The 24017-nt window shown below is 37.9% G+C and overlaps 9 protein-coding genes across 9 annotated transcripts; 4 read left to right on the plus strand and 5 right to left on the minus strand. All coding sequences in view use genetic code 12, as the record gives it.

The window, feature by feature from the left end:
• Positions 1-1573: 1573 nt before the first annotated feature.
• On the minus strand, positions 1574-3796 carry PICST_33722 (predicted protein; the record flags this gene model as incomplete). The annotated part of the gene is made up of 1 exon (XM_001386613.1): positions 1574-3796. One exon carries the CDS (start codon positions 3794-3796, stop codon positions 1574-1576), a length of 2223 nt encoding a protein of 740 aa, XP_001386650.2.
• A 581-nt stretch (positions 3797-4377) lies between these two features.
• Positions 4378-4911, plus strand: PICST_50611 (predicted protein; the record flags this gene model as incomplete). Its single annotated transcript, XM_001386419.1, has 1 exon — positions 4378-4911. One exon carries the CDS (start codon positions 4378-4380, stop codon positions 4909-4911), a length of 534 nt encoding a protein of 177 aa, XP_001386456.2.
• A 937-nt stretch (positions 4912-5848) lies between these two features.
• PICST_37161 (histone H2A) lies at positions 5849-6244 on the minus strand (the record flags this gene model as incomplete). Its single annotated transcript, XM_001386614.1, has 1 exon — positions 5849-6244. One exon carries the CDS (start codon positions 6242-6244, stop codon positions 5849-5851), a length of 396 nt encoding a protein of 131 aa, XP_001386651.1.
• A 399-nt stretch (positions 6245-6643) lies between these two features.
• PICST_85793 (histone 2B) lies at positions 6644-7176 on the plus strand. Its single transcript, XM_001386420.1, has one exon. It carries the CDS (start codon positions 6660-6662, stop codon positions 7053-7055), a length of 396 nt encoding a protein of 131 aa, XP_001386457.1. The 5' UTR covers positions 6644-6659; the 3' UTR covers positions 7056-7176.
• Positions 7177-8852: 1676 nt separating this feature from the next.
• On the plus strand, positions 8853-10535 carry SGA1 (Glucoamylase GLU1 precursor (Glucan 1,4-alpha-glucosidase) (1,4-alpha-D-glucan glucohydrolase); the record flags this gene model as incomplete). Its single annotated transcript, XM_001386421.1, has 1 exon — positions 8853-10535. The coding sequence occupies one exon, from the start codon at positions 8853-8855 to the stop codon at positions 10533-10535; it is 1683 nt and encodes a 560-aa protein (XP_001386458.2).
• Positions 10536-10695: 160 nt separating this feature from the next.
• Positions 10696-13194, minus strand: PICST_33727 (conserved hypothetical protein; the record flags this gene model as incomplete). Its single annotated transcript, XM_001386615.1, has 1 exon — positions 10696-13194. One exon carries the CDS (start codon positions 13192-13194, stop codon positions 10696-10698), a length of 2499 nt encoding a protein of 832 aa, XP_001386652.2.
• Positions 13195-14514: 1320 nt separating this feature from the next.
• Positions 14515-15321, plus strand: NCE3 (non-classical export carbonic anhydrase; the record flags this gene model as incomplete). Its single annotated transcript, XM_001386422.1, has 1 exon — positions 14515-15321. One exon carries the CDS (start codon positions 14515-14517, stop codon positions 15319-15321), a length of 807 nt encoding a protein of 268 aa, XP_001386459.2.
• A 313-nt stretch (positions 15322-15634) lies between these two features.
• Positions 15635-16550, minus strand: PICST_79930 (predicted protein). Its single transcript, XM_001386616.1, has one exon. The coding sequence runs from the start codon at positions 16488-16490 to the stop codon at positions 15819-15821; it is 672 nt and encodes a 223-aa protein (XP_001386653.1). The 5' UTR covers positions 16491-16550; the 3' UTR covers positions 15635-15818.
• Positions 16551-18960: 2410 nt separating this feature from the next.
• On the minus strand, positions 18961-23211 carry PICST_73961 (cell division control protein 25). Its single transcript, XM_001386617.1, has one exon. It carries the CDS (start codon positions 23007-23009, stop codon positions 19032-19034), a length of 3978 nt encoding a protein of 1325 aa, XP_001386654.2. The 5' UTR covers positions 23010-23211; the 3' UTR covers positions 18961-19031.
• Positions 23212-24017: the final 806 nt, after the last annotated feature.

Below are 24017 nucleotides of genomic sequence, written 5' to 3' on the forward strand. Positions count from 1 at the left end.
TTGAGCATGAAAATGAGAGCATGGAAGTAAAGTATAGATCCTGAAAGTTGTTCTTGTTAGTTTAGGGATGAAAGGTGTGGTGGTGGCCCCTTGCCCTTGAGACATTCAGAATTATATAAAGTTCTGACATTAAAAAACCAAATTATAGTCATTTCAGTTATCAAGAATTTATTAATGTCAATGAACTTAAAATTAGGTCTTGACATGCGAAAAGCCAACCATGCGTCACAACGGTCGCCTACGTCGTTAGATGGTTGATGTTTTCAATCCTGCGAAAGTTTGGCGCAAGAGAGGGCGATGTAGTAAATAATAAGGATAATAGACAGGCAATGGCAAGATCAAAAAGAAGTAGTAGATTGTACCAAGAATAACCCCTTCATAAGTGGATTGAATGACATGTATCGAACTATTGCTAAAGAGAAGAGAATATGAAAATGTTAAATCCTCTCGGATTACCTGCAGTTTTGGTTGCAAAATTTCAAATACGGATGTCTACCCCAGATACAGATAAGGTATATAATACCATGCTTGAAATTATACATTGATAGAAACACCAATGTATCTGACCCATGGACAAGGTCCGACAGTTGTAAATAAAATGATGCAAGTGTTGAGATTGGAAATCTAGAGTAATCCAATAGATTGAAGTTTAGTTATATAACAAGAAACTGAGCGTGCAAGAAACTGCGAATGCAAGAAATAATATTTCAGATTAGAAGCATTATTCAGAAACGCACAGGTTGCAAATTAAGCCGCACTGATGTGCAGGCAACTCTGAGGTATAAGAAAGCTGAAATCCTCAAAGTCTTGAAAAAGTTTATACGTTTATAATTAATCAATTTATGATTCATTTGAGGGAGGTTATTCTAGAGATGTAGAGAATAACATATTGAACGACTGTAGGATACGCTGTATCCATAAAGACAAGTTGCGCGCCTTGTTTAAACAGTTGTATCAAGATAGAGAAGAAGACAGACAAATTACAACATGGATAGGCAATCAAGAGGTCTACATAAACTAGAGACCATCATATCAACAATTCACATTTCAATAGCAAGTATTTAAAAAAAATTTAATAAGCCAGGATATTGATATTCTCGAAGTCCTAAATATGGAATAGACAGAGTTCTACAAAGAGCTAGATATATCTACTATTGAAGTATACACTAGTTTCCAATATCTATTTATGGTTCTTGTTTTCTTCTCTAAATGTCATCTGATAGGAAAGCAATGGAACATAAGAAGAGTGTGTCAAAATATCGGTACATTTGTTATCAAAGATAGATCTTTCAAGTTTTCCTTCTCACAGTGATTCCGTTGGCAATGAATAATTGGTGCAGACTTTCTAAAACATGCTATTGCTATCCCCTACAAATCCGAGGAATCAGGGGAGCTACAATTTTCAATTCACATTTTCAAAAAACATAACATTGACAAAAAATTAGCATATACCAAAAAACATATTTAATCACAGAAGAAAAAGAAGAATCACGACCGCCTTCCAAACTGCACTACACAATTAAATCACAAATAAGGGAGAAAAAAACAAATAAGATAAGTGGAAACAAAATATTCATTGGTTAGAGATAGATGGTGACAATAATTCAAAATCAGAGTCAGTTTCAGCATCACCTTCTACACTGATAATATCGTAGTCATCCTCCACGTTTTCGGTTAGTGCTTTATCAGCATGCTCAATGGAAGCCAGACGAGCATCAACGTATTCAGAATTAGAGCTTTCAACGAGTGCTTCTTTGGGCAACGAAGGTAATACAATCGAGTGAATTGAACCCACAAGAGACGATTCCAAAGATTCGTGCGGTGTCGTAATTTTAACTTCTACATCATTCCTGATGTGATCATCTACCCCTTCCATCTCAATTTGATCTTCAAGAATTGACTCTGTTCCGGAAGTGTGAGTTTCGTCATCAGAAACAAATCCAGCTTGGTCATCAATTTCAATAGAGGACTCTTTCTCGAAGGTGAGTCTTCCACTCAAATTGTTGATACTCAAATCACAATAGCCGATATTAAAGTCGTTTTTCATTACAAGTTTGAACGGGTACTTCATATGAGCATCGATTAATCCAATATTGAACTTGCCAACCTTACCTGGGTTAATACCATGCTTCTTGCGAACAATCACAGTTACAACTGATCTATTGAAACAGTTTACGATCTCCAACTTCAAATATGAACAATCAATCATCTTTTCAGACTTATTGGAAATCATTATCTGCGCTGTCGAGCTAGATTTTGGAACTACAGTGACAATGACCTCGTCGTTGTTATCAAGGTACAGGTTGTCAATAATATGCTCGTTCAGTGGTTGTTCCAACAAACTACCAGTCATGCTAACAAACAATAATTCTGAGTCATACGTTTCATTGTAGTCACCCTCTAAAACTGCATTTGGCGCTGAAAGTCTCAATTTCATTCCTGATAACTTGTCAAAACTGTCATTTAATCTACCCAAGTTGTAGAATCTCTGCTGTCCAGGTTTGACTCTGCTAGCATTCTTCACTACTACAATTTCCTTCTGTGTATCATTGAAAAATTCAAACTTGAAGTCACCCCCATCGATTGTCACTGCAGAAGTGTTTGTAAGCATTAATGAGATCACACGAGCATGGTTACTTATTTTCTTTGGTTTTACAAGTACCTTGGGGACAGAGTCTACTGGAATTGATTCGAAAGGAGACACCGAAGGTTCAAGAATCTGAACTGGACCCACGCAGGACTCCGTATTATCGTTCCTACATTTGTCAATCATGCTCTTCAATATGACAAAATTCATTTCATCATCATTTTCAACTGAGGAACCAACCTGTGACAAAGACAACAACTCTTCATATCTGTCAGAGTTCTCGATATACTTCAGGACATTGCTAATAAATGGATCAATACCATCTCTTTGAAGCAAGTTCTCTAATCTTTCTTTTGTTTGAGAATTGCAGTTTTCTAATGGAATATCATAGACAACTACATTGGATTCACCACTTGGCAAGTTTGAAGGACCGCCGTGAGCAGGTAAATGACCACTGAAGTTGAATTTCTTTTGGTTAAAATACTTGTCCTGTTTCTGAAGCATTGCCACTGGATGAGAATAACTATGATCGCCAATATCCTGCTTATTGTTTATAGACCTAGTGGCACACGCTTCACACAAATCAAAATCTGGGCAAACAAGACAGCAGTATCTTATGCCCTTAATTGGAATAAAAACATTTCTACTGCATGAATCACAAGCAACATTTTCGTGCACAATCAAGTCTTCTCCTGATACCTTTGTTTGAGTAATTTCCTTCTCGATATTCAAATTCTTTTCCACGCCAGAAGAAGGAGTCTCATGGACAGGTAGATCAGCGAAGATTTCCTTGAAGTGCTCCAAGGCTGCTTCAAGTAATGCATCACCTAAGCCTGCGAAGTCGATGGAAGAAGTCTTTCTCTTCTTGTAGTTCCCTTCAATAATTGGGGATTTGTCATTAATAATCAACTTGACATGATTCTTCACCTTTAAACTTCTTGATAAGGACTTGAAGTCTTCTGTTGATTCCAAAGGAACATACTCCTTGCGCTTTTTCGACTTACGAAGGTAGCTGATAAATGAATTGTTCTCACTAGAAACACTCAAATCAGTCTTCGACAATAAATCTGTGAACTCATCCTTCGACTTGACTTTGTCAAAAGTGGTACGGTTGATTGAAAGAGTCTTCTCTACTGAAGGGAGGCTTGCAAGTGCAAGTCTGTTGTGTGTTACCTTCACAGAAATCACTTGATTGTTTGTCGTATTCATTGATCGGATTGAGAACTAAGAACAATGCAATCAGGGGTAAACGACTAATCCTGAGCTTTTGAAAATATATGTAGACTTCAAGTTGCGGCTATAGAGGTTTAGACAAATACTTCAATCGGTTTCTATTATTCGATCGCAAGGATTCTTTAATAGGAACTACTCTTCATAAAATTGAGGAAAATAGGAATTTGCCCTCAGAACTGAAATTGGGAGAGATGATCACACATAATCAGGCTAGTCTGGGGGCAGGGGATTATGGCTGTTGTTTTATATGCAGTGCCTTATCTATGTTGAGGGTGGGCCTGTATATGTTGATACTCCTGTGAAATATATATATATATATATATATACATATATATAGAATTTATAACTCCTGAACAACATCAATCTTCTTTCTGCTTGGTAGCTCACTCTTCTTTTATGTTTTTTTCTAATCCTTTTCAATTCTCTTTTGTTTGACCTCTGTTTGTTGTAAATATAGTCGTGCATTAACCATACGAAACAGTAACAACAATTTATGGTACACTCGAAATCGCAATGAAGATAAGGCAGAACCAGCAGTCTGAAGAAGATAAGGCAAAATGGTACTCCTACAGTACCCTAAGGCAGTGGTCTTTGATTTAGATTATACATTGTGGCCACTATGGTGTGATACTCATATATATATGCCTATTAGTGCATTAAGCAGGAATGAGCTTGTCGATAGTAATGGTATGAAGATTTCCTTCTATAAAGACGTGGAGTCAATTATTCTAGAATTGGTAGAGAATGAAGTTGTACTCATTGCCGCAAGCAGGACGGCAACGCCAAAAATTGCTCAGGAGTTGTTGTCTTTGCTTCATATAGGTGGTAAGCCTGCGATTACTTACTTTCATTCTTTACAGTGGGGACAAGGAAGTAAAGTCAAGCACATATCGAAGGCCGCTGAAGATCTCCGTTTGCAATCCGCTTTGCAGGAGGGACACTTTATGTTGTTTGACGACGAACTGAGAAATCGTGATGTTGGAAGTATCAATTGTCATTTTGCTTACGTCTACGATGAAAACCAAGGATTAACACGCTCTATATTTATAAGTGAATTAAAGAAGTGGTCCAAATCTTTGAATACCCGTTAGTCGTATTTTGACAAAGGCAAATATAATTATACATAGGATAAACCAATGAAAATGATCAATATTCTAGCTGCGAAATAAATACCGTCGAACCGTTAGCAAAAGATTTAATAAAAACTGTACAAAATTGAATCTTAAGATGAATTCATAATTCGTTAGTGCTTTCTTTAATTGACTTAACAAGGGAAACAAGGTTATCATGAGAAGCATGAGGCGGAGGGCTGATTTCTTTCTTGCAATTTTGTTAGTAATGTCCATTATCATTAATATTAATTGTACTTACATCTCCCAACCATTTCGTTAGCTTTGCGTCTGACCAACTTGCAACATCTACCTGGCTCTTGTCCACTAATGATGTCTGGCCATTTTGGATTCGTTCTTTATTTACGCTCTTTCGCTCCAATTCTATTGGTTCATAGTCTTCTTTTCTTTCTTCTTTATTTGATTTTGCGTCGGACTCCTCTTCATTCTGAGTTTTGCCTGTAAGGTAGTCATATATAGACGTTTTCAAATGTGGAAATGTATTTAAGACTAAGTAAGATGCGCCAACCACAATAATGCCGGAAAAAGTAGCGACCTTTAAATTACGGGCAGTGTTGTTATTCCTTTTAAATTGGAGTGACATTGCCAACTTGGAGCTCAGTTAACTGTTGATGTTATTGTAGAAGAAAGAAGGTAGAATTGATTGTGGACTGATCGTGACGAATTTATTTTTCCCCGTCAAACTGGATGTAAATTTCACGTGCACATCAAAGAGACCGATGATAAGGCTTGCACGAGACATCACTACAGTACTTCATAATTTACTAGAAAATTAAAGAATACCCATAATATACAATAATATTTAACACACTGTGGAACTAATACACAAAGAAATAAAAATGTGAGATTCAAAGCAAGGAAATTTACCTAGAAATTGATTCATTTCTGCGTACAACAGTTATAATTCTTGAGATGCCTTAGCAGACTTTCCGGACTTCTTTGGCAATAAGTTCTGGTGGATGTTTGGCAAGACACCACCTTGTGCTATGGTTACGTGTCCCAACAATTTGTTCAATTCCTCGTCATTTCTGATGGCTAATTGCAAATGTCTTGGAATGATTCTAGATTTCTTGTTGTCTCTGGCAGCGTTACCGGCCAATTCCAAGATTTCAGCAGCCAAATATTCCAAGACAGAAGTCAAATAAACTGGAGCACCAGAACCAACTCTTTGTGCATAGTTTCCCTTTCTTAATAGTCTGTGGACTCTACCAACAGGGAAAGTCAATCCAGCCTTGGCTGATCTAGAAGTTGAGGCCTTTTCAGAAGAACCAGCTTTACCTTTACCACCTGACATTGTTGAATTTTGTTTTGTTTAATTTGTCGTAGATCATTAGAAATACTATCAGGAAGCGAACTTCGTATAATATATATAGGCGAAGAGTTAGGGTGTGTGATTTTAGTTTGCGTATTTTTGCCATCATGTTTCCTATTTCAGTATGTAGCTACCAAGCAGGAGTGTGAAGATATTTACACAACTGGCCGAGAAATTTTGAGAACGGATCTCATCACGCGTATAATATGGTACGATTAAGTAAATTATTCCAATCTGATGTATTACACAGAACGCGAAGAAGTTCTGGTACATGGATTTCACAACAAAAGAGCTAGTAAACAAATGGTTATTTAAATGTAGCCAATTTCCTTGTAATTTTTCCATTCGTCGGTACCTCTTCATTAGATACCTCAAATTCATAAAACACTAGAACAAAATGGCCCCACCAAAAGCTGAAAAGAAACCCGCTTCGAAAGCCCCAGCTGAAAAGAAGCCTGCTGCTAAGAAGACTGCTTCTGCTACTGACTCTAAGAAGAGAACTAAGACTAGAAAAGAAACCTACTCTTCTTACATCTACAAGGTCTTGAAACAAACTCACCCAGACACTGGAATCTCTCAAAAGGCTATGTCTATCATGAACTCTTTTGTGAATGATATCTTTGAAAGAATCGCTTCTGAAGCTTCCAAGTTGGCAGCCTATAACAAGAAGTCTACCATTTCTGCCAGAGAAATTCAAACTGCTGTCAGATTGATCTTGCCAGGTGAATTGGCCAAGCATGCAGTTTCTGAAGGTACTAGAGCTGTTACCAAGTACTCTTCCGCTTCTAACTAGGAGTAGACGTTTCTTATTCTGGTGTCATAAAGTTTAATTCTTGCTGCCCCTTTCCGTTAACTTTCCCCAACTGTATTAGTTTTAATTAGTTCTTAGTATTATTATATTATGATCGAGGAGGAGATCCGTGATCGTAAAATTGTATATTAGATAAATATAGGAATCAAAAGAAAAATAAATTGTAAAGTCAACACCCCTCCAAAACGCCGACAAGCTGCAATTTATTTCCTCAGCAAGAACACGAGTCTGTTACAGTATTTGTCTCCGCAATCAAGAAAACTGTAGCTAATTCAAAAGAGGAAGTTGTAGACAGAGTCCACTGAGAGTTGTATCCCGCTAGAATATACACGTAATAGCAGTTGATTGAGCGCATGTCTCTGAGCAAAAGATGTGAAACTACTCAATCCTATATCTATCTATCTTTCAGCTCTAACTAAAATTTTGTGCACAAAACGGAGGTCTAGTTTTTGCAATCTTCCCCATAACTCGCGCAACCCCACATTTCATAGATACAATTCTCGCTTCGGAATGAATTTGTTCCGGCGGACAGTTCACGGTCGTGTGAACTCTAACAATTTTTCGTCCAGTAAAGCTCATCTCATTTTGTGCAGGGGACATAAAAGCATTCCAGACCAAGTGTCCGATTTGATACCAAAAACATAGCGTACGAAGACCAAAAGATCGTGGTTGACGAGGATAGGCTACACTCTATATCAGACGTGTACCTGCTGACTTTCTGGCTTCCAAAACTCATCCAATATACTGTTCATTGCCATCGCAAGATGGTTTGTGACGTTTTCTCGAAGCGCCATAGTTCCGCACGACTCTCTTCCTCTAATATAATCACCATGAGAAATAGTGTAGGTAGTAGTTTGTTACCCGTGACTGCAACTGCGCGTTTGAGGACGTATGTGCATTCTGTAAAATTATGGGGTGCGAAAAATCTGGTCACTTAAATTTTGTTTCATAACAAACCATGAGCTTGGAGCAGACATCAACAGCGACGTAAAGTCCTAACCACATCAAGTGTTCTAAAGTATAGTTCACCACTTTGGTCACACCCTACAGTTCGAACGAAAAAAATTCAAAAAAGCATGCAGATCTTAGTGAAAATTGTTCACATTGCCAGAATCTTCCTTAGTAAAAAATTTGTAGCCGTGTTCTTTGTCTTGGTCATGATGACATTTCCTTTTCCTAAAATTTCATTTCAAAGGCTTGTAGCTGGGCCGCGGATCCAGCAAATATATGCCTGACTGTGTTGTCATTGTCAGTTACTACGGAGTAAAACTTTTACATATTTCCCCAGATTTCATGTCACAGTTTCTGAAGTTTTGTTTACAACAACAAATATATAAATACTGCATTTTCTCCTTTACTTTTGCAACAAAATTTTTACTTGTTTTATCTTTTACAAATCTTGTTGGTTGTATTCATTTTTTTTGCATTTCCTAAATTTCATAGAATTTTGTTTCGCTCAGCATTGCGGTCGTAAATCTAACGCAGAGAAAAAACCGTTTTCTAACTTGACCTAGACCACAAAAACGGATCGATAAAATTTAGCTTTTTGGTCCGTGCTCATATCATAAGTTACCACAAAAAAGTTCACTAATATATCATAAAAATCGCCAGCTGTATCAGTAAGGCTATTGCCACATAACAGACAACTTCAAATATTGGAATAGTCTGTTTCCTGTTGTTATTCGTTTTACAATCATCTGGTCTGTCTCATTACTACAATCATTACATTGTAGTCGTGCCGCTACCTTATCTAAATCAATTTTACAGCCATAGATAATAATGAAGTTGCAATTACTATTGTTATTACAGTTTGTTAGCTTCTGCTACAGTTTGTACATCCCAATTGGAGGACAATCTTTCAATAGAGGTCTCATCGAAATTGAAAAAAGCATAGGTGATGCTACCGACGGCTCATTCCTTCCTGGTTTTATTCAGCAGTTCTTCAGTTGGTCAGTTTCGGAGAAGGTAGAAGATAACATCCGCCTTGTTGATTTTGAGACATGGATTGAGAAGCAGAAGGAAATTTCATTCAGAGGTATCCTTAATAATATCGGGGGTGTCAGTGATACTCTCGAACAATCTGAAGTTTCCAAAGGCGCTGTAATCGCTTCTCCATCGAGAATTCAGCCAAATTACTTTTACCAGTGGGTGAGAGACGCTGCTTTAACCATTAAGTCACTTGTTTATCACATTGATGATAACAATTTTGAAAATGTCGACGATATCCAATCAGTTATCGAAGCGTACATAGAGAACAACTATTATTTGCAACGTTTAGATAACAACTCTGGAAAGTTTGATGACCCAGATAAGTCTGGCCTTGGAGAACCAAAGTTCCATGCAAACAATACGGCTTTCGTCCAAAACTGGGGTAGACCTCAGAGAGATGGGCCAGGTTTAAGAGCTATCACTATTTTGAGTTATGTGAGCTTGTTGGACAAGTGGAACAAGAAAGTTTCCAACAAGTTTTTGAAGTCTCCAGAATTTATCTATAACAAAATCGTGAAGCCTGACTTAACTTACATTGTCAGAAATTGGTTCAAAGAGGGATTTGATTTATGGGAAGAAATAAATTCGCATCACTTTTACACGTCTGTCACACAACTAGCTGCAATCAAGGATGGTTTATTATTGGCCCAGAAGTTTGAAAAAGATTCCGATTTTTTGAGACAATTGCAAATCACTTATACAAACTTGAAGCAATTTATAGAGAATGATTCTGGTTACAAGAACCCTGCTGTACCGTATATCGTTGAAACTCCACTGTTACTTAGAGCAGGTAAACGTACTGGCTTGGATGCTGGATCACTCTTGGGTTCTCTTCATTCTCATAACATGGAATTTGGAGACTATAGTGACATTCCGTTTGATGTTAATGATACCCATTTGATCAACACTTTGAGTGCAATGGTCGCAGATATGAAGTACAGATATCCTCTCAATCATAACAAGATTGGGTTTGAAAAGGGCATTGGATGTGCCTTGGGAAGATATCCTGAAGATATTTATGATGGATATGGTACTTCTGAAGGTAACCCATGGTTTATTTCAACTGCTTCTGCTTCTGAACTAATTTACAAGTTTATATACAACTTAGAGCATAACCACATGGATATTGTGATTAACAGTCAGAACAAAGATTTCTTCAAACAGTTTGTTGACTTTGATAATATCCCATCAAATGACTTGACAACAGTACCTGCCAATGATTATACTGATTCAATTGTGATTAGATATGGAACCCAAACATTCAGAACACTCTCAATTAATTTGGTGACATATTCTGATTCCTTTTTGGAAGTGATCAAAGATCACGTTGATAATCAGGGCCGCATGTCGGAGCAATTCAATAAGTATCATGGTTTCATGCAAGGTGCAAGGGATTTGACTTGGAGTTATAGTGCAGTTTGGAATGCCTTCAGATGGAGACAGAAGACTTTAGATATTTTAGACCAATTCTAGATTTTTTTGATGAATGTCGTTACGATGCTATTGAGTTTTATCATTCCATTATTTCCAGATTTTTATTTAGAGAGTTATTTAGAGATGTTTCTATTTCTTTAATAGAACATTAGTGATTGATTTTATTAATTTATATGCAAAGTATGAGAGGTCATAGTTTTCATTTGTCCATGTTATTCACGGTCTCAAATACTGAAATATGCAGAAATTGAGAACCAGAATCTAACCTATAACACTCCTGCCTTCTATCCAACAACTCTTCCATTTCCTCAGTGGTCAATAGATCTTCACTCTTTGTTGTCTTGTACATATCATCATCTGCCCCGCCAGTATCGCTTAGGGTAGATTCTTCCTTGTGAGAGCTGAATATTGCTTTAGAAACTTCCATAATCTGCTTGACTTTTAAGTCTGAATTCAAGCCGTCGTGGTCGATTAATTGTTTTAACTTACTAAATTTAAATTCACCCATTTGTATAACTAGGGTTTCCAAAAATCTTTTCGAACATGAGCTGCTAATTAAAAGCTCTTCAATCGAATCTCTTATCAAAAATCGAAATACTTTAACGGGGTTCGTCTGGCCAATTCTGTGAACTCTGTCAATAGCTTGTAAGTCCATTTGTGGGTTCCAATCGTTGTCAAATAGTATTACCGTGTCTGCAGCGGTCAAATTGATACCAAGCCCACCTGCTCTAGTTGAAAGGAGAAATACTTTAGTATCTTTGTCGCTGTTGAACTGTGTAATCTGCTCATCTCTAACTGCCTGTGAAGTACTTCCGTCCAATCTGCAGATTTTGATATTCTGGTAGTTAAACCAGTCATGCAACAAGTCTAACAATTTCGTGAACTGTGAGAAAATAAGAATCTTATGGTTGGCTTCTATCAAGGGAAAGCAAAGTTGTTGCAATACTTGAATTTTGCTCGAATTCTGTACCAAAATGTCCATAAACTTTTTCTCATGGGAGGTACTATCCTTTATTGGGAATGGCTCAAAGTAAATATAGGGTGAATTGCAAATATTTCTTAATTGCATCATCAGGTTCTGCAATGATAAGCCGCGAATTTCACGACGTATCTTCTTGTGCAATACTTGAAGCAACATCAATCTTTTCTTACTCTTCGGGATCCTACTTTTTAATTGTTCAAGGACATCCTCATAAATAATTTCATCTGGTGATTCTGAAGCAGATTCTTTAGTTTCGCTGATTTCGAACTCATCATCAGACTCTGTCTCACGATAGTTCTGCTTTGATTTAACCTTATCTTCTCCTTGCATGTACTTTTCGCATAAGAAACTGTCAACCAATTGCAAATCTTTTTGGTTAGCAAAAAGGTCTCTGTGATTATAATACAAAAATTGTTTAAGGTTCTCTTGCACCAAACTATCAAACAATTTGCTATCCATAGCATCAGAATACAATTTCTTCTGCAACCTGGAGAGTGGAATATGAATCAAATACTCTTTCTTTGGGGGTAAATCTCTAATCACATCTCTCTTAAGTCTTCTTAAGAGGAAAGGTTTAAGAATTGTATGCAAATTCTTAATTAAGTTCTCCTGAATGTTCAACTTGATGACTCTCTTCATTTCTTCATCTTCTTCATTCTCTTTACCTTCGGCAAAGTTAGTTAATTCATCAAAATTGAACCACTGTTGAAAAAGTTCCAAGTCATGGAAAATATCTGGCAAAATAAAATTTAGCAAGGACCATAATTCATTTAAGTTGTTTTGTAATGGTGTCCCCGTTATCAAAAGACGATTGGAAACATTTAACTTCTTTAGAAATTTAATTAATACACATTCGCTATTCTTCAAACGATGTCCCTCATCAACAATTAGATATTTCCAATTAATTGAGTTAAGCTTGGCAAAATCTTTGATGGATATTTCATACGAAGTTATGACAATATTAATTTTATTCTTTGCAATAACACTCTGCAAGTTGATTTTGTTTCTGTTCGACTTAGTTCCACTGTGTTTGTAGACGTTAACACGAGGAGCAAATTTCCTGATCTCATTGAACCAATTTGTCATCGTTGAAAGGGGAACAACAACGAGGAAAGGTCCGGGAATTCCATTCTCAATCAAGAAACTGAGGAAGGAAATGCATTGGAGGGTTTTACCTAAACCCATTTCGTCAGCAAGTATTCCATTTAGTCCATTTTCGTATAGAGTAATTAGCCATTGTAGACCATCCAATTGATAATCCTTTAGAGTTCCTCCAGAGATCAAATCAGGCTGTTTGGTAGTAATCTCAGATGATTGTGAATTGTCAATTGCCTTCATAGTCGACTTCGTTTCTCCAGATATCTTTGTAGATAGCATTTTCGTTATATCATGCTGCCGCAGTCCCTTCCTTGGCGTAGTCTTTGATACACGTCTCTTCTTGGTTGGAGTTTCTTCTGGAGTTGGCTGTTGTTGAACCTGTTGCTTTTTCTCCAATGTCGTTTGAAGAATATTTTCAGCTATGATCTGCGAATAGATTTGTGACTTTTGAATCAAATTATTCAATCGATCTAGTTTATGGTCTTTTGATAGCAGGTTGAACTCCTGCTGCTCTTGATCTATACCTCCATATTTCTTTTCTTCAGTTTCCACTAACTTCTTGAGTTCTATTTCAGATTCTGAGTCAGTAGCCTGACCTATCGGCTCATTAGTTGTCATTTGCCTCAAGCCAGTTGAAATGCTAGAACGCGTCTTCAAAGGAAATGAATTTGTAAATCATGATTTTGCATCCTCTATATTCAGGATTACAAATTATATCGCGAGACTGCGAATTTTGTCCGTCCTAAAGCTGTATGAAGATGATCCAACTCAAGCTAAGTCCGAGAAAATGTATTGTACAGTATCATCGCAAAACCTTTTTCATTACCGTATTGCTACTCTCTCGTGCTCAGCCGATGCATTAAGAACGAAAATAATGGACTAATTTGTTTAGAAGAAGGACGTAGCATTTCAAATTGTGGTCGCTTCAAGAAGAAACCTCGACCTTTTTACACACATACTTAAGGGAGGCCCAACTCTTAAATCTAATGGGTTAATTAATTATCTAAAGTTTGTGCAAAAAGGATTAAAATTGATAATTATTCACCAAAAGACTTGGTTAACCCACGACGGTAACACACTCTAACTCAGATTGGTGACATTCAAGCAAATACAACGTAGCTTTTATTTCCAACAGGACCACATCGGAGATCTAGATATTTGCTCAGCTGGAATCTGAAAAGATGTATAGAAATAATTTGTGCTTTAAATCGTAAATCACTCGCAGAAGCTTGATTGCCACCGCGCTTAAATAGAAGCGATTACTTGATTAGGAAGTACTAACGTCTATAGTATTCGCCGAACTTTTATGTCCGACTATACGAAAACGTGTGGGTACCAAACGTTGAGGTGACGTACACATCGTTGCATTTTTCATGTTGCCAAAATTCCGAGATTTTTTTGTTGGTTTGCAGGTTAACTCTGAAATCACCAGTAAGATGCATTTATTCTGTGATATTTTACACATTACTGGTGATGTAATGCATTAAACTGCAATGGCAACAGTATTATTTATCTTTATGACTAGGAATCACTCTATTACAAGGTTTCCACACAAGGACCTCTAATAGATGGGTGTCTAATCGTAATCAAGAATGTTGAAAATTTTTGTATCGGTGCTTTTTTTCATCTTTAATCAAACTTAATCCTCCTTTATAAATAAGATAAGTTTTATCATTTCTAAAATTTATCGTGCTTCATCTTGATTCCTCGAAGCAATATACTTGGTGGTAGGATTTTGATTGCATCAGCCTCAAAAAATAGAACATTTCCACCCCTTAGTTTCCCCTGTCAGTTGCAATCGTGTTTCACCTCAAAACTTTATCTAGACCAAGTTTTCCTTTAACGGCACCGTTCTGTTCTTTCCCGGGACGGCCTTACTTTCCAGCTTCCTCTTGCTTTTCGGTACCCAGAAGATTCTTCTCAAACACTCGCGCCAAAATGGGTAGAGCCAATATTTTGCATTACCAATTGGAACATGATCACGAGACTGACTTATCAACCACGCCTCCTGATTCTCTTGAGTTGAACAACAACGTGATAAAGTCTAAAAAGCAGAGACCCAACAACTTCCCATTCACCTTGTCAAAGGATTCGACAAAATCAGAATTCTTTGAAAATAACCAATTTTATGTTGACAATTTAAAGCACAATCACTCTACTCAAGTTTTTGACCTGAATGCAAAGGGGCAATCCCCACATACATTGTGGATTGGATGTTCTGATTCTCGTGCCGGGGAACTGTGCTTGGCAACTTTACCAGGCGAAGTCTTCGTTCATAGAAATATCGCCAACGTTGTAAATGCCAGTGATGTCAGTTCGCAAGGTGTGATTCAGTTTGCTATTGATGTCTTGAAGGTTAAGAAAATTATTGTCTGCGGACATACTGACTGTGGAGGTATTTGGGCATCCTTGTCGTCCAAAAAAATCGGTGGTGTTTTAGACTTGTGGTTAAACCCTGTCAGACACATCAGAGCAGCCAACTTAGCATTGCTTAGTGAATTCAATAATGACCCAAAGAAGAAGGCCAAGAAACTTGCCGAACTTAATGTTATCAGTTCTGTCACTGCCTTGAAAAGACATCCAAGCGCATCAATGGCCCTTAAAAACGGAGAAATAGAGGTTTGGGGTATGATGTATGACGTTGCTACTGGCTACTTGTCAGAAGTGGAAATTCCAGATGATGAATTCGAAGACTTGTTCCACATTCATGATGAACACTTAGACGATGAATTCAACCCTCATTGAGCTTTTACTTGCGATGATTACGACGTAAAAAATTCATATATAGATTACAGTATAGATTCAGGCATCACGGATAGATCTGACCAGTTCCGAATTCATTAGACAGAAGTTTGTGAACTACTTAGTACTTTTCTATTCTATTCATTTCTCCTATGTACAATATATAATGCCATTTATTTGAAAACGTGTACTAAATTTGCAATCAGGCAGTTGTGAACCAAAGTTCCTGCAGGAGTGACTTTTTTGCCATTAAGAGTCAGTTACTTGAACAAGCTCTTCAAACAAGATGCAAAAACGAGAAAGGTACGGGTATCCTATAATTTTTTTGTGTTTATTGACTATAGACGAGAGATATTATAAATAGAATTATATTAATCTGGAATTTCCATGAATTAGACTAGCTGGCCCCTTGACAAAGATAAAATGAAAGGTGTGCAAGTAAGCAAGGACTTTTGAAAACTCACTCGTATAGATATAAATGCCGATGTTGTTAGTTAAGATTATGTAGATTCCCACTTCAAGTTAAATCTACCTTCTGGGATCTTGTATTCTTCAATAGCCTGGAAGACTTCTTCAACCGTGTTGCATACCTTGATGATCTCACCGTTCTTGCTACTAACAAATTCGTTGTCGATGGAGTCTTCGATGAACTTCAAGAAGTTATCGTAGAAACCATCCATGTTGAACACCACAATAGGCTTGTTATGTATGTTCAATTGAAACCAAGTAACCACCTCCATCAACTCTTCTAATGTACCGTAGCCACCAGGCAATGCAATAAAAGCGTCCGATTCTTCTCCCATCAATCTCTTTCTGGTATGCATGTCTTTGACCAAAGTGGTCTTCCCGTACTCCTTGGAGTCTGGAATTGGTGTGGAACCATCGTGGTTATCTATTGACTCCTTCAACTTGTTGTTGACAGTCTCGCTATCTGATCTTTCTCTGGTGATCAAAGCTTCTGGGATAATACCATGGACATAACCACCAGATGTAGCACAAGCACGGGCGACAGCCCCCATGATACCTGTAGAACCGCCACCGTAGACTAAACCCCAGTTCCTGCTGGCAAATGCCTTTCCTAATTCGGTAGCCATTTCAGCGTAAACGGCCTTCTTACCGAATGAAGAACCGCAGAAGACACATACTTTCTTGTCTGGGTGAGTAGCAGTCATGATATTAGATGGATGAATGTATTTGGAAGAAAGGTGGACGTGAAGCAAGAGTTATATTCTAAAAAAGTCTGAGTTCAACTATTTTTATAAGCTGGTTCTTAAGCTAGCAGGAGATATAGTGACAGATCTGCAAGTATTTATAGTGAATCCGTTTCCTAATGATTCATAGCGCATCTAAAAGTCCCTTAGAAGTGGACACTTTGGAGAAGGTGGGGTTCCTGCAGATTGATAATCACATGACTAAATTACTCACAATTTTTGGTAGAGTCTCCGCGGTAGTTCCGGGAATTTCAATTGCCAGTGAGGTTGACATGAATCTTCGGTTGCGAATAGTGGGCAAAGCTGTCCAGATAGCACTATCTCTACTGGATATCTAACAGCAATGTCCGCGGGATTCAATTTGAAGTTGAAATGCTGTCCTGAGTGTCTAAGTTGTGCCCTCTAAAACTACGGTCATGTGCATTACCCCATCTGTGCACCTTATTTTTAAACAGCTTAAATCAGATCAACGGCTGTCGGATGTCCTGGAGAAATAGCGACTTTTGGGTTTAATTTGGAGCTTTCCGTCATAACATTCTCCAAGAGTAGCCTAAGAGCATATACCTAACTTTGAAAGTTTATTTGAAAATTCAAATCTACTATTAACGCAAGTAAGTCTGACTTACTTTGGTTGCCAGAGATACTGATTCATCCAATATTTTCGAAAGGGGATCAGTAGTCAATAAGATAGAATAGTATACAATAGGTTCCAGTTTCAATGCAAAATCTTTACTGCTCTGTTCAATTCAAAATGGATAGCTTAACTAGTCCATGATTGCTTTTGGTAACCCTTCAAAAGGACCTCTTGGTTGAATTATTTCTAATTTATGGTTATAGGTTTTTTTCACCGTTTTTGGTTGAAAGTATTCAGTGCAAATAGTTGCAGGTCGCAGTTTCAAACGGTGAAAAACTTAGATTCAATGAAGTTAGTTATCTCAAATTTGCCTTCGGAATAACACCAGACTGGGTTCCAAGGCATTACCACTTTGAACTGGTCCCAAATTCTAGAAGGATAGGCGGCCTAAAAAGGAAATGATGTAATGTGATCAGGGTCATGTGCATAGAATGCTGCAAGAGCTGCAGGAGACAATTTGGCGCGTTGGCTATACAGCCATTGTATCAAGTACTGTCTAACAACTAGACAAAGGAGAGCAGTACTAACAGATTATGCTATGCATATGAAAGGCAAAGCTTGGTTGGCAGCAAAACGCAGAAGGCTGTCTAAAGTCAAAAGCCATTGAATCTCAAGCCACAGAAAGGTGCCTTTGAGCCTACTGGCGGACTCAAATCGCCCATTCTTATAGAAAAGTAATGTATATAGTTTCTTAATCTCCTCGCAGAGTCGATCTTGCAGGTTCCAACAGCCCCTGTCAAAATATCGTGTCGATCACTACAGAGTGGTTTGATTGTAATTATGATGGAAATTCCAGAGAAAATGTTCGGTTAAGCATCCAGATAGACAACCCAGGTATCTACCGAGAGAGATTAGGGAATTTCCTGTCCAGGATATATCTCTTCTGGGAATAACGCAGCGAACTGCCTTGAACTCTTGCCCCTACACTGAAAGTGAAAACGCGGTATAGTCGCTGCATGTAATTATTTTCAACTCGTTTAGTTGTCACTGAATTAACCGGAAGAAGAAATCGTCAATAGATTTGTCTTGCTAATTTCCCACTTTCTGAAATTTTCTAAGTTTCCGTATGTCAGAGCTCATATTTAATCTGCTACATCCCCGTCTTCGTCTTTTACACGGAAGTTACGATCATTCTCGTTAATCATTCTCAAAATTTGCATTTAGAAGTCATCCTCATACACATTAGACATGGGAAGGATAAATACAACGGACTTACTAAGCCAGCTAGATAGCCTTGACTTCCCCGTTTCTATAGCTCAAGAGAAGTCCCACTTGGGCAAAACAAACTGTGACACAATTGACGTGGAACTGATTCTGTTCGATAACTACAACAGTACCTTTGATAGCTATTTCAGAAGCGAAGATAATGACGATACTAGAGAAACAATTTGCCATAATTTGTCACAAGAAATAGACCTCCGGAGTTCTCCAGCCAAAAGCAATAACACATCCAGGCAATCCACAGCCGATTCATTAATCTCTCTCACATCAACAGGCTCCACTTCAACAAACGCTACTCAGCCCATCGACGGAGACCCCAAGAATGTACCCGAACGAACAAAACCCATTCCACCCTTCAAATTGCATAGGCAGTTGTCAGAAAAAAATGAAAACCTATCCAACATTCTTGATTGTTTGGGTGACATGATAACCCAAGAAAACGATCTTTTGCTTCTGGAGTTGTCCCGACTTGTCCAAGAAGTACAAGTTTCCATACCCAACAACACATATATAATACCGAAGCTCTCTTTGGATTTCACCACTGCACCCTATTCCGCTCACAGCCCTTCACGATTATGACCTATTCTCTACTGTATTTCATTATATACAATCTTATATATTATCAGAAGTAAATACCTCGAGTATCTCTACTTGAGTGCAAGATTCGTAATTGTAGACGACATCTTCGAGTTTCTAAACAGCGGAAGATCTCTTCCGGAAACGGCCGAAGATGTACTTTGAGAATGTTGAGATGGTTGTCCTTCTCTTGGTTCCAAATTAAGCGACAATTGATATTGTTCTTCGATGGTAGGACATTTGTCAAACCACGAATCCAAGTATTTCTGTATTTCAGGAACCGTCTGGAAGTTGTACCCTGTTGTCTTAAATCTGTCGATACCCGTAACGATTTCACATGTCTTGGCTCTCTTAGCAAAGTTGATCATTCTGGTACGATTCATCAAATAATCCGGATTTCCATGGTACACAAATGTCAAATCGGTTAAGAAAACACCAAAAAATGGAACACAAGGTTCAGACCCAATAAACTTCAAAACGTCTCTATATTCATTGAAATTTCTGGAAGAGTTCATTAATTTGTTCATACTTTGCAAGTGCGACAAGGTATCAGCACTGACATACTTCCACGTTTTCTTCAATCTATGAATAGAAGAAGAATACAACGCAGAAATAATTGCTGTCATACTCGAAAAGTTGTTATATTGACGGCACTTTTCTGCTACTTGAACAAAGTATCTGATAACCTGAATTCTCTTTTTAGCATCGGTCTTTCTTAAAATCATATATGCCACATAGTTAGTCAACTGATTGGAAGCTTTGATGAATGCAGTGATGTTTTCAAAACGTTCATTTAATCCCGACTTCTTACCCCAAACTTTTGCTAAACACGTGAACTTAGTGATCTTTGAATACAATCTGAATTCTCTCAACGTCAACTGCCTTGCCAACTCAATATAGTCAATATCCAATAACTTGAGTTTCTTCAAGGATGATCCCTTTGTCAATGAAGCAGGTGGTTTAGTGTTCGGAATAACTGGCTCCCTTTCAATATAGATGAGTTCTCCATTCAAGATTCTAATCAAGTAACCTGTCAATTGCTTACCAATCGAGTACGATTGTACTGCAGGAGATTGAGCAAATGCAATCCATCTCTTCAACAAACTCTCATTGTAGTATGACTTTGACCAATGTTTTTCAACTAAAAGTTTCATGATATTCATGACTCTCAATCTGATTGGGTTTTGCTTCTTTGTGATCCAAGTGTTATATTCTTCGTAACTTAATCCCTCGGGAGCCTCCAAGTTGAAACGGTGAATCAACAATCCAACAAATTCTGAAAGTGGCATTATTGATGCAAACATCAACAAAAATGCGGCATTGAAATTACTATCAAATAAATCATGATGAGTTAAGTGGGCAATCAAAGCCTCCTTTGTTCCTCCCTTGATATTACCCTTCAAATCTAATAGTAAATCAAATTCCTCATCTCCTTCCAAATACCATGGTAAGTCACTTGACTTCTTGTGACCACCACTATAGTAGGAATGATCCTCTGACTTCTCTGATAACAACGTGTTGTTTCTTTCAATCACCAACAACTGAACATTGAAGTCATCATGCATAACCCTTGTTGCGTAATTCAATATAGTTTCACGTTCATCAATCAATTGCTGAATAGTGCCCAAAAGCACATCAAAGAACTTGATTCCTTCAGTTAAATAAGTAGACATAAGCGTATCTGGATTTAAGGAAATTGAATCTCCCTTGTTAGGATTGACTTGATCGGCCAATATATTAGTTAACAAGAGAGCAGCCTTTTCTGTTTGCAATTTCAAAATATCTCTGTTATAGAACAAAGGATCCTCATCTCGCAAGGCCTTAAATACTTCCGGGTCATCCAAGGTCAAAGACTGTGTTGACATGATTATCCTCAAAATTAAGTTGTGGAATTCTTGCTTCAATTGAAAGAAGTCAAGAACAACAGGGTAATCAAATGTCAAATTCGACGTATTTGTTGATCTTGATTCATCCTTTTGGTTGTTTTCATCATTTAGTTGATTTCTCACTCCTTCAGGGTCTGCTTCCTCGCCAGAAGAGCTTCTATTGATCAAACAAAAGACAGTAAAATCAAATGACTCAATAAGATCTACCATTGAGCTTCCATGATATAAGTACTTGTATATCAATCTCAAAATCTGAGTATTTCTTTCGTTCTTCAATACATCATTGTAATAAAGCTTCTGTGCTTGCGGTTTAAGATACTCTAGTGTTTCCTTACTCAATTTAATCATTTCTTCCAGCAATTGATAAACAGATTCGTATGTCAGGTGGTCAATTATAACTTTCGAATGGTATCTGTTCTTCAAATCATCCCCACTGACATTCAAGACAGGGTTGTTGGTAGTGAAGAAAGGGTTGCACCAATTTCCTCCATTGAATTCATCAACAATAAACCTGGGATATGTTTGGGGTAAAATGTCATAACGGTCTTGACCGTCATCTTCGGATGCATCTGACGAATCATAGTCTGATCTTTTCACGACTTTGTCTTCAGATAATTTCATAAATATCTTCACCAACGAATTGACATTGGATCTCAATGTTTCAATATCATTTTCTAATTGCAGAAGATAACTCATTTCTTGCTGGTCGTGATTAACTCCAGTTGAAGCAGGCACTGTACTCTCATTAGAATTTTGACGGATGGTAGACACGGAGGAGTGAGCAGAAAACGCTTCACTTCCGGCTTTACTTGTGGACTTATTTAATTTGAAGATGTCGAAACTAAATAATTGAGCTTCTGATGTAGATTGCGAATGGTGCATCACACTTAAATGAAGAATACCGTTAATGTACAACTGAGCAAATGCCCCTGCGATTCTCTTCAATTTTCTCCTAATTGATCTTTCGTACTTCGTGCCGAAGAAATCATCTTGATTTAATCTAGAAGTGGCCAATATTATGGACATGACCTTATTTAATCTCGAAAAGTGTGTACTAAATAGTTGCTTATTATGGTCTTTGAGCGATTTCGATGATAAATCCAAGAGGTAGTTATACTGCTCTCTGAGTTCACTCCAACGAGTCAAATCCGAGGGATGTTTGTAAAAAAGATTGTCCATAGAAAAGAAAGGCTTGGTGAAATGATGATACGAAGAAGCCCCCGAGCTTTGGGTAACCGAGGATGCATTAGAGTCTCTTTTCAAAGGATCAAAAGTACCTGCAGAATTGGCCCGAGAACCAATGTCGCCTGAAGATGACCGTGTGCCATACACTTGAACATCAAATTTATCTGTTAAAGCTTCTTTGCTGGGCATTTCAACTTCAGCAGTCACGTCAGTAAGCTCAAAAGGAACCATGGGCATTGTTTGACAATAAATATTCAATTGTTCACAGTAAAAAACAAAGTCACCACTTGTAGTATTTCTCGGAATCCATGTTAAATTCTTCTTGTTTTTCTCTTTGTATTCTAAAATCATTTGCTCAGCTTCTTCAACGTCTGTGAAGATTATATTATCGTTGTTGAAGTCTGCTGACGTTAAAGTATGAGAAATCGATGTCGGTTGGTGTTGCAGAAATTGAGTAGATGCCTCCAGATGATGCTTAGGAAGCAGACTGCCTTTGGAGTCTGAAGGTATGCTTGTTTCAGAGCTGGCAAAACTGACCACCGAGTTCTTTCTCGTGCTGTTGGCTGGAGTGTTCTTTTCCGAGTCGATCAAGTTCTTCTGTAAGAGATTGGTAAAAGATGGAATCAAAACATTGGCCGCAGTGTTGCTTGCGGTAATGGAGTCCAACTCCTTATTGCTTTTCAACTTGTTTAAAACGGGTTGCACGTAGTTTACAGATCTCACGTAGTGATGAGGAAACCAGCCTCTCTGCAATTCTCCTGTCTGGCCCACAAGAACACCGTCCCACCAGCCCGTGTCGGATTTTGACAAAACATAGATGGTGTCACCAAGGTTTAATGGCAAATGCGAAGGTTGGGTACCTGGGAAATCATATAAAGCAATAACAGTATCTAAGTGCTTCAAAGGCTGGTCTACAGTAGGCTTTGTATCATGGGGCGATATGACATCAGGAGCAATTTCGTCCATGTAGTGCGACATCCTGACTTTGTCTGACTTGTCTATTTGCTTCCGAAGGACTGTCTTCTTGTATCGGAGAAATTGGTGAAGTTATCGAGAAACACTCCTGGAATTTTCTACCTTTAAGTAAAAAAATGGTAAGGGAGACTGTGGAAAACTCCTTGACAGCAAAGCAATTGGTGCAAACGAGATGTATAGTAGGAATTGTCAATCGAATATTGCACACTCAAACAGCAAGGCCAAGTACCCACAGCTATGGAGAAATAGCTGTCCACAAGCTCGTTTTTTGTTATAGTCAGATCCTTTTTGGACTTCCTCAATTCTCACAGTATGTACGTTGGCTCGTGTGCAGGTGATATCCTGATAGGCTTCTTTCAGAAGAGACAGAAAGCCGAGACTCCGCAGAGGGGATGCCAAATAAACAAAAGCTCATACTCTTCTCTTATCTTATAGAAAAGGCGTACAGCATTGGACAACAAACAAGTAAGCTTAATCTTCAAGTCTGCGAGTACCATTCAGCTTTTTTTGATAGCATTTTCTGATGGTTCTCTACTTCTTCCTTATCCAATCCTGTTCCAGAAAAGGATCTTGTTTATGCATGTATGCAGTGCAGCATTTTTAGTAACTATGTCTCACCTATGTCTCTTTTTTGCAATCCTTGACAATCAAATCAAATTACCTCGTTAGACTACTAAGCGATTCTCATCTTTAGTGGGTCAAAAGACAAAAATAGAAACGTATGACCGGAACAACCACATGGACGTCCGGTCCAATCGGAAAATAGAATCAGCCGCTGTCCCCATTGTGTCCCATTAACCAATGGTGGGGGTGTGAAAGCGTTAGTGTAAAAGCGTTTCATCCAGCGAAATGCATTCTAATCAACAGATGCCATTTATCTGTCACCTGATACTTACCAGGAGACTCCCACAGCATTTGGAGCCTGAGGGATTTACATCCGAGCCGTTCAATGTCTCTCTAGTGTAGAAACGGGGACGAAATTTTTAAAGCCTTTATGCAGAATCATGTATA

Source organism: Scheffersomyces stipitis, chromosome 8 (genome assembly GCF_000209165.1).
Source record: "Scheffersomyces stipitis CBS 6054 chromosome 8, complete sequence".
NCBI lineage: Eukaryota > Fungi > Ascomycota > Pichiomycetes > Serinales > Debaryomycetaceae > Scheffersomyces > Scheffersomyces stipitis.